Source organism: Daktulosphaira vitifoliae, unplaced genomic scaffold, assembly GCF_025091365.1.
Source record: "Daktulosphaira vitifoliae isolate Bord-2020 unplaced genomic scaffold, ASM2509136v1 Scaffold_2, whole genome shotgun sequence".
NCBI classification, from domain to species: Eukaryota; Metazoa; Arthropoda; class Insecta; order Hemiptera; family Phylloxeridae; genus Daktulosphaira; species Daktulosphaira vitifoliae.
In genome coordinates, this window is record NW_026099573.1 from 28,890,262 (window position 1) to 28,903,837 (window position 13,576).

The following is a 13,576-nucleotide window of genomic DNA, read 5'->3' on the forward strand; positions in this document are numbered from 1 at the left end:
GAAAAAAAAAAAAAAAAAAAAAAAAAAAAAAAAAAAACACATCATAGTAAAACCAATACCTTCTCAGCTTCGCATCGAAGCTAAAAATATCCAATTTTTTTTCTCCCTCCTATTTATCGTTTAATTATGAAAATTTACTTATATAAAATATAAGGATATATTTTTTATTTTAACATAGGGGAGTGTAATATAGGTCATTATTTTGTAAAACTGATAGTAAAACATTTTTGTAATGTTTGGTTTTATTTTAATTTCTTAATCTATTGTTTCTAAATATAATATAGTCTTTTATTTGTAAAGCTAGAAGTAAAATATTTTTGTACTGTTTGGATTAATTGTAATTCCCTGAATTATTGTTACTAGACCAGTATTAGTTGTACTTTAACAGATTTCGAACCGAGATTCGGGTATAATTCGCGCGTATGTGGGTCGCCTGCTATATCTAATTTTGGCAGATCTTAATTATGATTAGTGCGGGGGCGCTTGCTTTTCATTACATCATGGTACGTCGTTTCGCGCCTAGATGAATTGTACATGTAGTATAATCCCAAGAAACTTCCTGGTCGGTTAGAAAATCATGCCCTAGATGTACGTCACAGTTCAAATTGTCCAAGATCATCAAATTATCAAATCCAATTAGTCGTCAGATCTGCGATATTCGCGATAAAAATAGTGGTGCCGGCGGTGGGTGTTGTGTGACCGTTTGCTAGTCTAACCGCGTGTGTGGGTCCTTTGTGTAAAATTCGGTAATTATGGACTATTGCCGTGGTGGTATATGATTTTGCGCTTGTTAGTCAAGTAATGCCGTCACAAAACCGTTGTTAAATTCAAGTTCCACGGCTGGAGTTATAATTTAATGCGAGTGTGTTTGTTTAGTAAATCTCGTGTGGCTTACGGTTCGAACGGGGATCGTGTAAATGGTTTGTCTGCCGGCGGTGTGAATCACAGTAAGCGGGTAAGATGTCTCGGCTGGGATCTCACCCCATTGTAATCAAAATAATTTTGGGTACATGACTCATGTTATGTTCATATAATACGGGAACTTTTGATTTCTTGGCTGTGTGATTAATTTTATTAAAGACCTTGAGGACCGCATTGTGCCACTCATTGTGGTTGGAGGGCGCTGTGAGTAACTTTAAAGGGGCTACAGCTTGTCCTACGTTGTGAACAAGGGGCTCTGATTGAGATTTGTTGGCCCGGTGTGTAGGTGAGGTGAGGTGGAAAAACCAGTTAATAACATTAAAGTATCGAAACAATGCACAGCATGCAAAGGTGAGCATACGCTAGTTAATTGTCAAGTTTTTATCAATTGGACCGTTAATGACCGGTTGCAATTTGCTCGCGATAAACACCTGTGTTTTCGATGCCTTATCGCTACTCACTATTCCACGAAATGTTCAGCAGCGACGTGTATTCTGTGTAATCGGAGACATCATACATTATTGCACATTGATAGACCACCCCGCGCACCCGGCCAACCAATTGATAGTCCGTCGGCCACAGTTGATGTGCCGTCAAATAGTTTCTCGGGTCTTACAGCTAATACTACGCCGACAGTATTGCTGGGGACAGCGTTAGTTCATGTTTGTGATAGGTCGGGCACTCTTCAAATCGTACGCGTATTATTAGATTCCGGGTCGCAAATTAGTGCCATAACGACGGAATTCGCGGATCGCCTCGGTCTCCCGCGCACTTGATGGACTCAGTCCGTTACGGGTCTTTCTGGGATTCAGGTTCCCGACACCCAAGGTTTTATGACTTGTCAGATGCAGCCACGTTTTTCTAGCGAACCGGTATTGACGGTCAAAGCATGGATTTTGGCGTCAATTACAAATAATTTACCGCTGCAGGTAATTACGGCTCATTTTAAGCAAAATTATAACAATTTACCACTTGCCGACCCGTCATTCGATACGCCCGGTTCGATCGATTTTTTGCTGAGTGCTGATTTATACTCATTAATTTTGAATGGCAAACATATTGTTGTACATGACGATCTTCCCGCCGCATTCGGTTCGATATTTGGATGGGTGCTCATCGATGGCGCTCCCACCACTGTCTCCTTGCCGTGCTTAACTGCGGTATCATTAACAACCTCTTTAAAAACAAGCTTAGTTTTCCGGGATCTCGTCACTTGGTCCTTAAGCGATTCGAAAATTTCAACACGTTTTATGGCGTTCTTCGTGGACTGAGGAACTTGTTGAATATGAACTTAATACGGTGACTTATGGTGTCAACAGTTCGCCGTACCTGGAGCTGCGCGTGCTACAGTTTATAGTGGACAACGACTGTACCGACGAACCTGCCGTTCGTAACGCGTTGCGCTATCAAACGTATATAGACGACGTGTGTACCGGAGCGGATACTGTAGAAGGTGCGTTGTCGTTACAGCAGGCGTTAATTCCGGTGCTATGGAAGTCAGCGTTTGAGCTAAGGAAATGGTCAATCAATTGTATTGCTGTTTCGGTAGAACACCGTGCTGCGACGTCGTTGTCATTCGTTGACAGTGACGGGGGAGGAACAAAGGTTCTAGGACTTCAGTGGCACGCTACCGGTGATTATTTTTATTATGTGCCCCGCATAGAATCGGTAGTTGTTACTACTAAGCGAGGCGTCTTATCATTAATAGCCCGCTTGTTTGATCCACTTAGTCTTCTGTCTCCCTGTATTATTTTGACAAAATCTATTATGCAACGCACCTGGCAGCTGTCCCTAGGGTGGAACGAAAAATTACCTGATAACATTAGTATGGAGTGGTCAAATTTTGTTGCTGAACTACCGCTGTTGTCGCACATTAAAATTGCGCGTTTTATCGGCACGTGTAAAAACTTCGTCACGTGTCGGCTTCTTGGGTTTTGTGACGCGCCTCAGCGTGGCTACGCCGCTGTCATTTATTTGCGCGTCGAAAATGCATTAACTTAGTCGTCTATTTTCCTTATCAGCGCGAAAACTAAATTAGCTCCGATTAAACCACTTTCCATACCCCGTCTCGAATTAAATGCCCCAGTACTCTTAGCATGTTGGCTAGGAAAAATTAAGTCCATTTTGTCTACGGATTTAAATATTATCACAACTCAAGCTTGGACCGATTCGCTCGTGGTATTATCGTGGCTAAGTGTACCACATGATACTTTTAAGGCATATGTGTTAAATAGAGTACATCAGGTGTAATATTTAATACCTGAGTGCTCATGGTCTTATATAAACACAATCGTCAACCCGGCTAACTGTATATTGTGAGGAGTATTGCCCTCTAAATTATGTTATTATACGTTGTACTGGCATGATCCTCCATTTATTTTAGGAGCGCCAGATACGTGGCCGTCGCGACCTTCGTTATTGGATGTATCCGATTCATCTGAAGTCCGCATTATTTCATTAACTGTCCGCGACCAAGACCCTCCAACTGAATGGTCAACTCGTTTTTCCTCATATAATCGAATGTTACGAGTAATATTATATATGAAGCGTTTTGCACAAATATGTCACCATAATTAACCTCCAGCGCTCGCGATCATTCAAGAGGAAATCGACGCGTCGTTACGAGCAATAGTTATTGATTCGCAACAATGTTTTTTTGCCGCGTTAAAAAATGAACTTTTAGCTGGACTCTGTATATCTTCTAAACCTATGGCACATTTGTGCCCTTTTTTGGACGATTATGGGGTAATTCGTGTAGGTGGACGTTTACGTTATTCGTCGTTACCTTATGAGCAAAAACATCCGATACTTTTAGCTAAACAGTCTCATTTGGCCTTACTTATATTTAGATGGTATCATGAATATAGATGTCATGCAGGCCCATGTGTTATGCTTACGCTAGCTACGTGGCAATTTTGGATTTTGAGTACGTGGGCAGTCGTACATAAAGTTATTAGTCGATGCACAACGTGCGTGCGTTACGCAGCTGTAAATCCGCAACCCCGGACGGCTGACTTACCGTCTGCGCGTGTTACAGAATGCCAGGTATTTAGATACGTCGGAATCGATTACGCCGGGCTTCTTCAAATGCGTGAAATAAGGTTGAGAAAATCGCGTACTTATAAGGTATATTTAGCCATTTTTGTTTGTTTCACCGTTAAAGCGGTACATCTAGATGTCGTGAAGGAACTGTCTACTGAAGCTTTTTTTGCCGTCTCCGATCGGTTCGTCGCTCGTAGGGGCCTACCAGCCCAAGTTTTTTCGGATTGCGGATCAAATTTTATCGGGGCTGATAATCAGCTACGTGACCTTATAAATAGCGTAGCGTCTTAAATTAAAATAGTGGCAGCGACGCCCATGTGTGAATGACATTTCAATGCACCTTTGGCTGCGCACATGGGCTGATTGTGGGAGTTCGTTCAACAATGCGATTATTAACACGCAAAATGGATGCTCATATGTTTACATATGAAGAATTCACTACCGTCATTTGCCGAATAAAAAGCGTTCTAAATTCTCGGCCTCTTGTCCCCAGTTCCATTGATCCGCATGATCTTGATTACCTCACACGAGGGCACTTTCTCATAGGACAACCGTTACTTGCTGTTCCGCCGCGTACTGAGCTCGATGCACCACGTTCTCTAGTTGACCGCTGGAAATTACTGGACAACTGTCACCAGGCTTTCTGGCATAGGTGGTCATTAATTTCATATTTTTTTATAATGAAAAGGAGATGATTCATTAGTCACACCTCTAGCATGTTCTTTATTTATTTTAGTTACGAATAATAGTTAGTCATTAGTTATTTAGAAGATCTCTATTCCATTGTCATTTTAGTCTGCGAGGAGGATTTGAGGGTAGAGTGTTTGTTGACATTTTATTAATTAATGGGTTTCTATGTGTTAATAAATTTTGATGAAATCGTTTGTAGTACATTACTGCAAGTTCGTTTACATTTTGAATTTGTAGATCTTTAAGTAAGTTTATGTTTGATATATACCATGGAGATTTAGTTATAAGTCTGAATGCTATTTATTAAAACAATTGTTGTAATATTATATTATTACATATAATATTAATATATAATATGATGTTATTATTTATACATGTATGTCACATATTATGATTATACAAGATCACCAAAACAGGGTTCTCTTATATAAAATACAAAATAATTCTTTAATTATACGATAAAATCTCCCTCTTGTAGAAATTATTAAGTAACGCCTACACGCAGGGACCCCATTTTAATTAACCATTTAGAATACAAAGCCTCAGCTTCCAGGATCACGGTAGAGATCGCTGGGCTACTCCCTTCAGACTATAAAAAGCCATTTTTCCCCATCTAAACCAGTTCTTTTGACGATTTTAAAATACACAAAATCTACGACGTTTTACTCAAGATTTACTCAAGATCCACTCTCCGGGACTTAGTCGATTTTTTAATTAATTTGGACTTAGAATATTTTTCTTTAAAACTAAATAACATTTAGAAATTTTAAAATGAATTTTGTTTTGGTGAATCTTTAAATTTTTTTTAAATTATTTTATTTTAATAATAAACCCAACCTAACTTTAGATTTTTGTTTAATTATAAAAATTTATTGTGAGCTTTTCTTATTGGGTAACTAGTCTCGTTACTAATGTCTTTGTTTTAACAAACATCGCGCCGGCAGACAGAGTAAAGGTTGCAACTAAATATTGTTCTAGAATTAGGTATATTAGGTTAGAATATATTTGTAAGCCTATGCGTATTGGGTAGTTAGTCTCGTTGCTAATGTCTTTGTTTTAATAAACAACGCGCCGACAGACAACATAAAGAAACTTACAAATATATTTTTAGTGTTTAATTTTTGTCTTGGTAATTATTGTGCCGCATCCTTTCAAGGTGCTTTATTTTAGCACCGGGACACATTGGGCCACCACAATTCTGCCTTGATAAATTTTTTACATAGATATAGATATTTTTGAATCTTGTTTATGCCAGGCCAGAGGAAAATTTAAGAAATTGTTTTTATAATAAAATACAGAGTGTTTAAAATCTTTTACAAGTAAGATCAGTCTTAGACTTTGTGTAATTAAATCATATTATTTAAAGTCTTAAATCGTTTTTTGTAATTAATTATATAGACTATATGACATATAGTGTAAATCGTATACGTAGTGCGTTTAATATGGAAATCAACACGGGATTACTTGAAATATTATTGTATTACATTATTGTAAGGTAAGTACAATTTAACCTATGCTTTCAAACTTCCAACAATCTATTGCGTGATAAACCATTAATAATTAATGAGAGAAACAATTAACGAGAAAATTAATTTAAATAAAATTGAAGACATTAAAATTACAAAAACTTATAATAAATAATGATTATAATAATTTACTAAGTAGCCACCAAAATTTCTTTTTATATTTAACTTATGTTTTTCTTTTTATTTTTGGTTTATTACATTGTATTGGCTTTATGTTCAATGGTTTGGCTGGACCCCATTGGATACTATAAAACCAAACTAGGCGTATAATAGTTTTGTATAGTAATAGTTTTGTTTCAAGTTGAAGTTTTAAAATAAGGAGAGGACGTAGAAGATGTAGTCTGTTTCTTGCACTTTTTCTTTTTTCTTTTAGATTAGGGCCCCACGTCAATCGTTTTTTAAGTGTAATTCCTAAATACTTGATCTCTTCTTTTATTGGTATAAGAATATTATTCATAATAATTTAAGGACATTCTTGTGGTTTGAAATTTAGAGTGAATGTGATTTGAGCAGATTTATCTTCATTGATTTTTACCATTTTTTTGCCCACAAGTCAGTAAGGTTGGCATGATATTGGAGTGAAAGACTGGCTGCGTTAGGATCACTATTAATCGATAATACTGCTGTATCGTCTGCGTATGTGGCTAAAATTGTTTTATTAGTTTGAGGGATATCGGCAGTGAATGCATTATAAAGGTCTGGTGATAAATCACTTTCTTGATGTACACCTGCATTTATTTTTTGGTATGATGAGAATTCATTTCCTTGGCGAACGACAAAGTGTCTGTATTCCAAATATAATTTTATAATGAGAAAATATGGAGCAGGTAAATAGTGTTTTAATTTGAATAGTAAGCCTTCATGCCAAACCCTATCAAAGACCTGCGCTACGTCCAAAAATAGATCGGCCAATAATGTTTATTTTCAAGCGTTGTTGCAATTTCATCAGTTATTTGGTGTATTTAATGTATTGTTGAATGTCTGTTGCGAAACCTAAACTGACTATTTGATACAATGTTATATAATGATACATAGGACGTAGTCTTCCGAGTAATATTTTTTCGAAAAGTTTTCCTAATACTGATAATAAACTTATTGGTCTGTAAGACGTAGAGAGATGTTTTGGTTTGTTTGGCTCTGGTATTAAAATAATAGTTGCGAATTTCCAGATTATAGGAAAATATGTTAACCTTAGCATCGCATTGTAAATGTAGGTTAACAAAGCATGGTTTTTTGTGATACATTTTTAAAAATTTTATTGGTAATTAGATCATAACCGGGCGCTTTCCCTAGATGATATTTTTTTATTAAATACTCTACTTCACCTGGAGTTGTATATTTGGCTGGTAAAACCACTGGTAGTAAAGTTGTTCAGAAGGTTTTTAATTCTTCATTCAAGTTACTGCCTGAGTATAAATTAGTATTGGGAATGAATGTTCTTGCCAATTGTGCCGCAAAAATGTTGGCTTTATCTTGATTCGCTAAAGTTCCATTTTCTTGGCGTATTAGAGGTATACCTAACAACAAAACGTAATGTCAGGTTTAGCACTGAGAGACGGTCAATAGCTCGTCTCCTACCTACTAGCATCCGGTGGAGGTAACAATAGCGATGGTGGTTTTGTAATAAACAAAAAAAAAATAAAAATGAATGAGGGGGGTAAAAATGAAGTGGTATCTCGGGGTCGAACTATATTTATTTATTAAATAATAAAATATCCCTACCTCATTTATTCCTATTCTTGTTTATTACGTGATTTTTTTTAGAAGTAAGGCATGCAAATAAATATTCGCACTTACCTTTATTTTCTTTTGTAATTGACTGAGTTAGTTTTATGGTGATTTCTTCCTTCAGTGTCAATAGTCGTTTATACTGTCTTACGTTTATTTCGATTAATTAGTCTCTCTGTGTATATTAGATTGAGAAAAGGGGTTCCCTACAATGAGACTTGCGTCTATTATACTTTGTTACCTTTTTTTTTTTTTTTAAATTCCTTTTATATTATACTATGTTTTTACTAATATTTTCGATGAATTTCCTACAGTCGATATCGATATTCTTAAAATTTACTCTGAACTAGTCAAAATATAATTATAAGAATATGTCTATCTATATTCAAAATATAATTAACAAGACTGTGGTTAACCTCGTTAATATATTTTAAATATTAATTCAATACACCTTTTACTATCCTTTAAGTCAACTGCCTACACTTTACCAAGAGATAATTTTCATTTACTATTTTACTTACGGTATTAAACTTTGAAATACGTATTGAGAAAAAGACAGAAGAAAACGCTATCTTTTCATGATTACTGTGTATACATATGATGATAGTGTGTATACATTACAAACTTGGCATAAATACCATGAGAAGAAATTAGATAAGGCAATTATTACTTATCACTCTCATTCAAAAGTATATTGAAAAGATAGCGTTTACTTCATCCGGCGTATAAAAAGCCATTTTTTCTCGTTAAATGACGATGTTGACGACTATGACGAGGTTGACGACGACTGCTCTCTCCTCTCTTGTGGCTTTGCTCTCGTTCTCTCAATATTCTCTTACATGGAATCTGCGTCAGTATAAGTAAATATTTTGTCCCTGCAACTTAGTTTTTTTTTTTATATATCTTCTTAAGTGGTGAACATTGTCTTAGATGATTTATTAATATTTTACAGGAACAAGTTTTTACTTATTTTTATTATTACCTAATGTTCTCACGACAAATAAATATAATCTCTATTTTTTATATAAAGGTTTTAAATATTATTGTGCCCTTTATTTCTGGACAGCCTCAAATGTGCCGAAAAGTGTGAAGAAGCGTAATTTTATTTATATAGGCATAATAGCCTTATACATTATCGTATATTCATAATAAATCTTATTGTGCCTTACATTTATGAACAGCCTTAAATGTGCCAAACTAAATGAAGAAGCATAATTTGTGTTTAGAATTAATTAGTTTTAGTAGTAGTACTTTATGTCAGTGTACCCGCCAGCTCTAAGGGACTATGCCAAATTACTTCTCGGTAAAGTGTAGGCGGCAGTTAAGGTACAGAGTAGTACTAAACTTATNCGTATAGGCAGTTGAGGTACAGAGTAGTACTAAACTTATAAGAAGAGTATTTTTGAAGTGCGCTATATCCGTCGACAAGCCAGTTCTAGAGCTAGTAGTCCGGGTATAGTTCATCATAAAATATATAGTCCGTAAGATAGGTAACTACATTTTGGAAATATTCTCTGCGTGTGTACCCGCCAGCCATAAAGGACTATGCCAAATTATCTCTTGGTAAAGTGTAGGCAGTTGACTCAAAGGATAGTAAAAGGTGTATTGAATTAATATTTAAAATATATTAATGAGGTTAACCACAGTCTTAATTATATTTTGAATATAGATAGACATATTCTTATAATTATATTTTGACAAGTTCAGAGTAAATTTTAAGAATATCGATATCGACTGTAGGAAATTCATCGAAAATATTAGTAAAAACATAGTATAATATAAAAGGAATTTAAAAAAAAAAAAAAAAGGTAACAAAGTATAATAGACGCAAGTCTCATTGTAGGGAACCCCTTTTCTCAATCTAATATACACAGAGAGACTAATTAATCGAAATAAACGTAAGACAGTATAAACGACTATTGACACTGAAGGAAGAAATCACCATAAAACTAACTCAGTCAATTACAAAAGAAAATAAAGGTAAGTGCGAATATTTATTTGCATGCCTTACTTCTAAAAAAAATCACGTAATAAACAAGAATAGGAATAAATGAGGTAGGGATATTTTATTATTTAATAAATAAATATAGTTCGACCCCGAGATACCACTTCATTTTTACCCCCCTCATTCATTTTTATTTTATTTTTCTAAAATTCTACTCTACAAAATAGCTACNTAAAATTTTTCTTAAATTCTACTCTACAAAATAGCTATCTTAGATTTTTTTTTTACATTTTATTTAAAATTTAAAAATAATTAATATTTTTAATAAAATGTAAAAAAATTAATTATTGAAATATAACTGTAATATAAAAATATTAACTGGATCAAAAGTTATTTAAGTTGTCAGTGAGTGGTGGGCCACCCTGTATAATTCCTGACAATAAATTCAAAAACCCTAGTAAGACATAAAAAATAGAAAATTACATTTTTCAATGTTTTTAAAAGTTAATTTAGTAGAAAATTTAGTTAAATAATATGTAAAATAAACTTTTGCAAATGTTAATATCTTTATTAAAAATTTGTATTAAAAACATATTTTTGCAATGAGTCATATCCCAAAGAGTTCATTTTATTATTATAAATTATTGATCGGTATGTACAGTGAATCAAGGTAAGTATTTGTTGATATCAAGATTGTATATTTAAGTAAAAAATATATTATGATTGTTTTGTATCAATATTACTTGCATTATATGCAAAAATTAAATTGTATTATAAATATTTTACTAAACATTGATGCAACTTAAATTACAACAGTAATTAATTAAAGTAACATTTCATGCATACATCTAGTTAAATTACACAATAGTTGAACATATTTACAAAAAAAATAGTTTCAAATGAATTTCTCTACCAATATTTTATATTAAATAACACTCATACACTCTTCCGTGACAAAAAGTAACTACAAAATGGTTGTTATTAGACTAAGTATAATCGATTCGATTTTTAACTTTAATAACTTTTTAAACTTTAACAGATTTCAAACCGAGATTCGGGTGTAATTTTTTGATTAATTTCCAAACTAAAAACTTAATAAAACGAGCTTCGAATTTGAAGTAATTTGGCTTGATCTTGAGTTAAGCATTGTTTGGTTTTTGTTAAATTTAATAAATTTTAAATTTGTCACATCATAATTAAAAACGCTATCTATCTTATTGTCATTGGGACAATAACAAAACTTAACTGAATACTGATAACATTAATATATTTATTCATAAAATTTAAGTATAGCCTGTACTACCAAAACATTGATTAACAACAATAACATTTTTTAAAACATTTAATATTACGAATTGATACAACAACTTAGGGCAATACTTCCATGTCGTGTATAATTTTTAAACAATTTATGAATTCTTAATTTATTTTTGCATGTATATTTCAACCTTATACGAATATTACAATTAAAAACTCATAATTTCAAAAAATGTATAACATAATGTAACATAATACTGAAATAATTTGAAAATAATACTCAAAAAAATTCATATCTTAAATAGCTTATACCTATAATTTTTTAATCATTTATATTATATTTCTAGAAAATTGTAAATTTTCATACATTTTCAAAAAGGCGATGAAATTAATAATTATTTCACTGGTTAATCATATATTTTATAATATTTCTAAGTTGTAGATGAAAACAGTATGATCTTTTTCAAGAAATTTGATTTCAATTTAATAATATACCGGAGTTTATAACTTAGTTTTTTGTTTTTGCTTAGAAACCAATAAGTGTGTGATGAAATACATTAATTAAACAACGAAATCATAACTAAATAAATAGAGATACGTCACATACAACACATATAAAAACAGTAACAAAATTATTTTTAGGAAGACGCAAACATCTCTTCGTTTAAACGATATTGAGCTCTATACTAAGTAATTTCAGTCGATGCAACAATGCGCCAAAATAAATTTATGGCCGAAATACTATTTTTTATACACAGCTTTCTGGCCCAGGTATACCGTTGTTTGTGATCGACACGAAACACGGCTTGTTTAGTTCCTGTTGGATAGTGACGTCCGGTGCGTCGCAATGTCTCCCATCCAAGTCAAGGTGTGGATAAACATTTTGTTGTTGGGAAAGCAAAGAGTATTTTTTACTGGTTCCATTGGCACATTGTGTTTCACCATTCCCATTAATCACCATTCGATTGGAACTTACGGTTGTTTCTACTGCTAAAGATCGATTCTCTCCTTTTTTCCTAAGTAGTAAAAATAACACAAAAACCACAACGATAGTTCCTACAGTAATTAGCACAACGCCTGTAGTTGCTGTTTCACCGCTTATGTAATTGTTCTTATTTCTTCGATTACCACCAACTCCATTATCGCCACCACCTAACATTATCCACCATTCTGTGAACAATCCAATCGTATTAGATTAGTAAACAAATCATTTTCTTATTAAATTCAAGAAGACCAAAGTTCAAGTTTATAACAAAAATTAACCTTATTTCTTAGGATTTATCTTTCATTAACGATTTTATAGATAATAAAATTTCGTAATAAAATAAAATTATCTGTAAAACTATTGAATTTGTCAATATTATAAAAAAAAATTCCTGAGAATTATGTAAAGTTTCTTCAGGTCTTAATAATAATTATTAAGATCTATATTAAAACAAAAGTATTAATTATTAATTGTGACTATTAAACAAAATTTTAAAAACATTTTTTTTTATAAACAAGCATGTTTGTCTGTTGACATACATACTTACTTTTGAAAACTACACGATTTCGAAAAAAGTTTTTATGTTAACCAAAACAGTAGTCTTTTAATATTTCGTAAGTGATATATAAGTAATATTATAATGTAATCATGTGTTTTTCTCTGGAACTGTCCTCGTTAAATAACAGAGTCCAAAACATTTAATAGCCCAAGGAAAGATTCCGAGCACGTGCCTTTTTACTACTTTAAAAACTTCTAGACCTTACGTGATTTTTATAGTATTCTACTCTTCACATTAAAATTTCTGACTTATATATAAATTCACCTAAATAGTCATAATGGTCATTTTTAATTAGAATAGATGAAATCCTGTAACCAGTAAAATTATAATTATTAATAGAGTTGAATATATTTAACTGAAAGTACATTCTATATTATTTATTATTAAAAAAGCATAGCTCAATGCCGATTTTATATTTTATTAGGACAAATCTAACACTGATATATTTTATAAAATTAAAAAAAAAATTATTTTTGTTAGAAATAATGTTATTTGTTGTTAAACTTTGGCCAATTGAAATTATTTATGGTGTTTACATAACAATACCAGTTGAGGTAGTGCCGGAAATAGCTATTTTCGTGCTGATCTCTTCGTTTCCGCCATTCCACCACCAAGGATGTCTAAGAGATATGGTGTTCTCGCCGCCAATTCGCACATCAGGACTACGGCCCATCCGATTGACAGCGTAAGCAGACAAACTTAAATACCTGCGGTTATCGCTATCGCCAATTTTCAATTGCAAAAGTTTACGACTAATGGTGTATTCTACTCGATTATCTTCTACCATAACACCGGTAACATTACCAACTAACCATTCATTGTGACGGCGACGAGTCTGCTCATAATCATCACTAGTTATACTTTCGCTAAAAAAAATATTAGTTTTCAAAGAATTTTTTTCCCTTGAGTGAAAATTCTACCTA

The 13,576-nt window shown here is 33.1% G+C and overlaps 1 protein-coding gene across 3 annotated transcripts in view; it reads right to left on the minus strand.

Annotated features, from left to right (window-relative positions):
* Nucleotides 1-10,571: 10,571 nt before the first annotated feature.
* LOC126897228 (uncharacterized) overlaps nucleotides 10,572-13,576 on the minus strand; it is a 50,091-nt gene continuing 47,086 nt past the window's right edge. For 2 of the 3 annotated variants that reach the window (XM_050670653.1, XM_050670655.1), the window contains 2 exons: nucleotides 13,200-13,519; nucleotides 10,574-12,279 (listed from right to left, as the gene is read on the minus strand). In XM_050670653.1, coding sequence (XP_050526610.1) covers nucleotides 11,858-12,279; nucleotides 13,200-13,519 — 742 coding nt within the window. In that variant the 3' untranslated portion in view covers nucleotides 10,574-11,857. Of the gene's footprint in view, nucleotides 12,280-13,199; nucleotides 13,520-13,576 lie in introns of all 3 variants that reach the window. The other variant, XM_050670652.1, reaches the window with a different exon arrangement.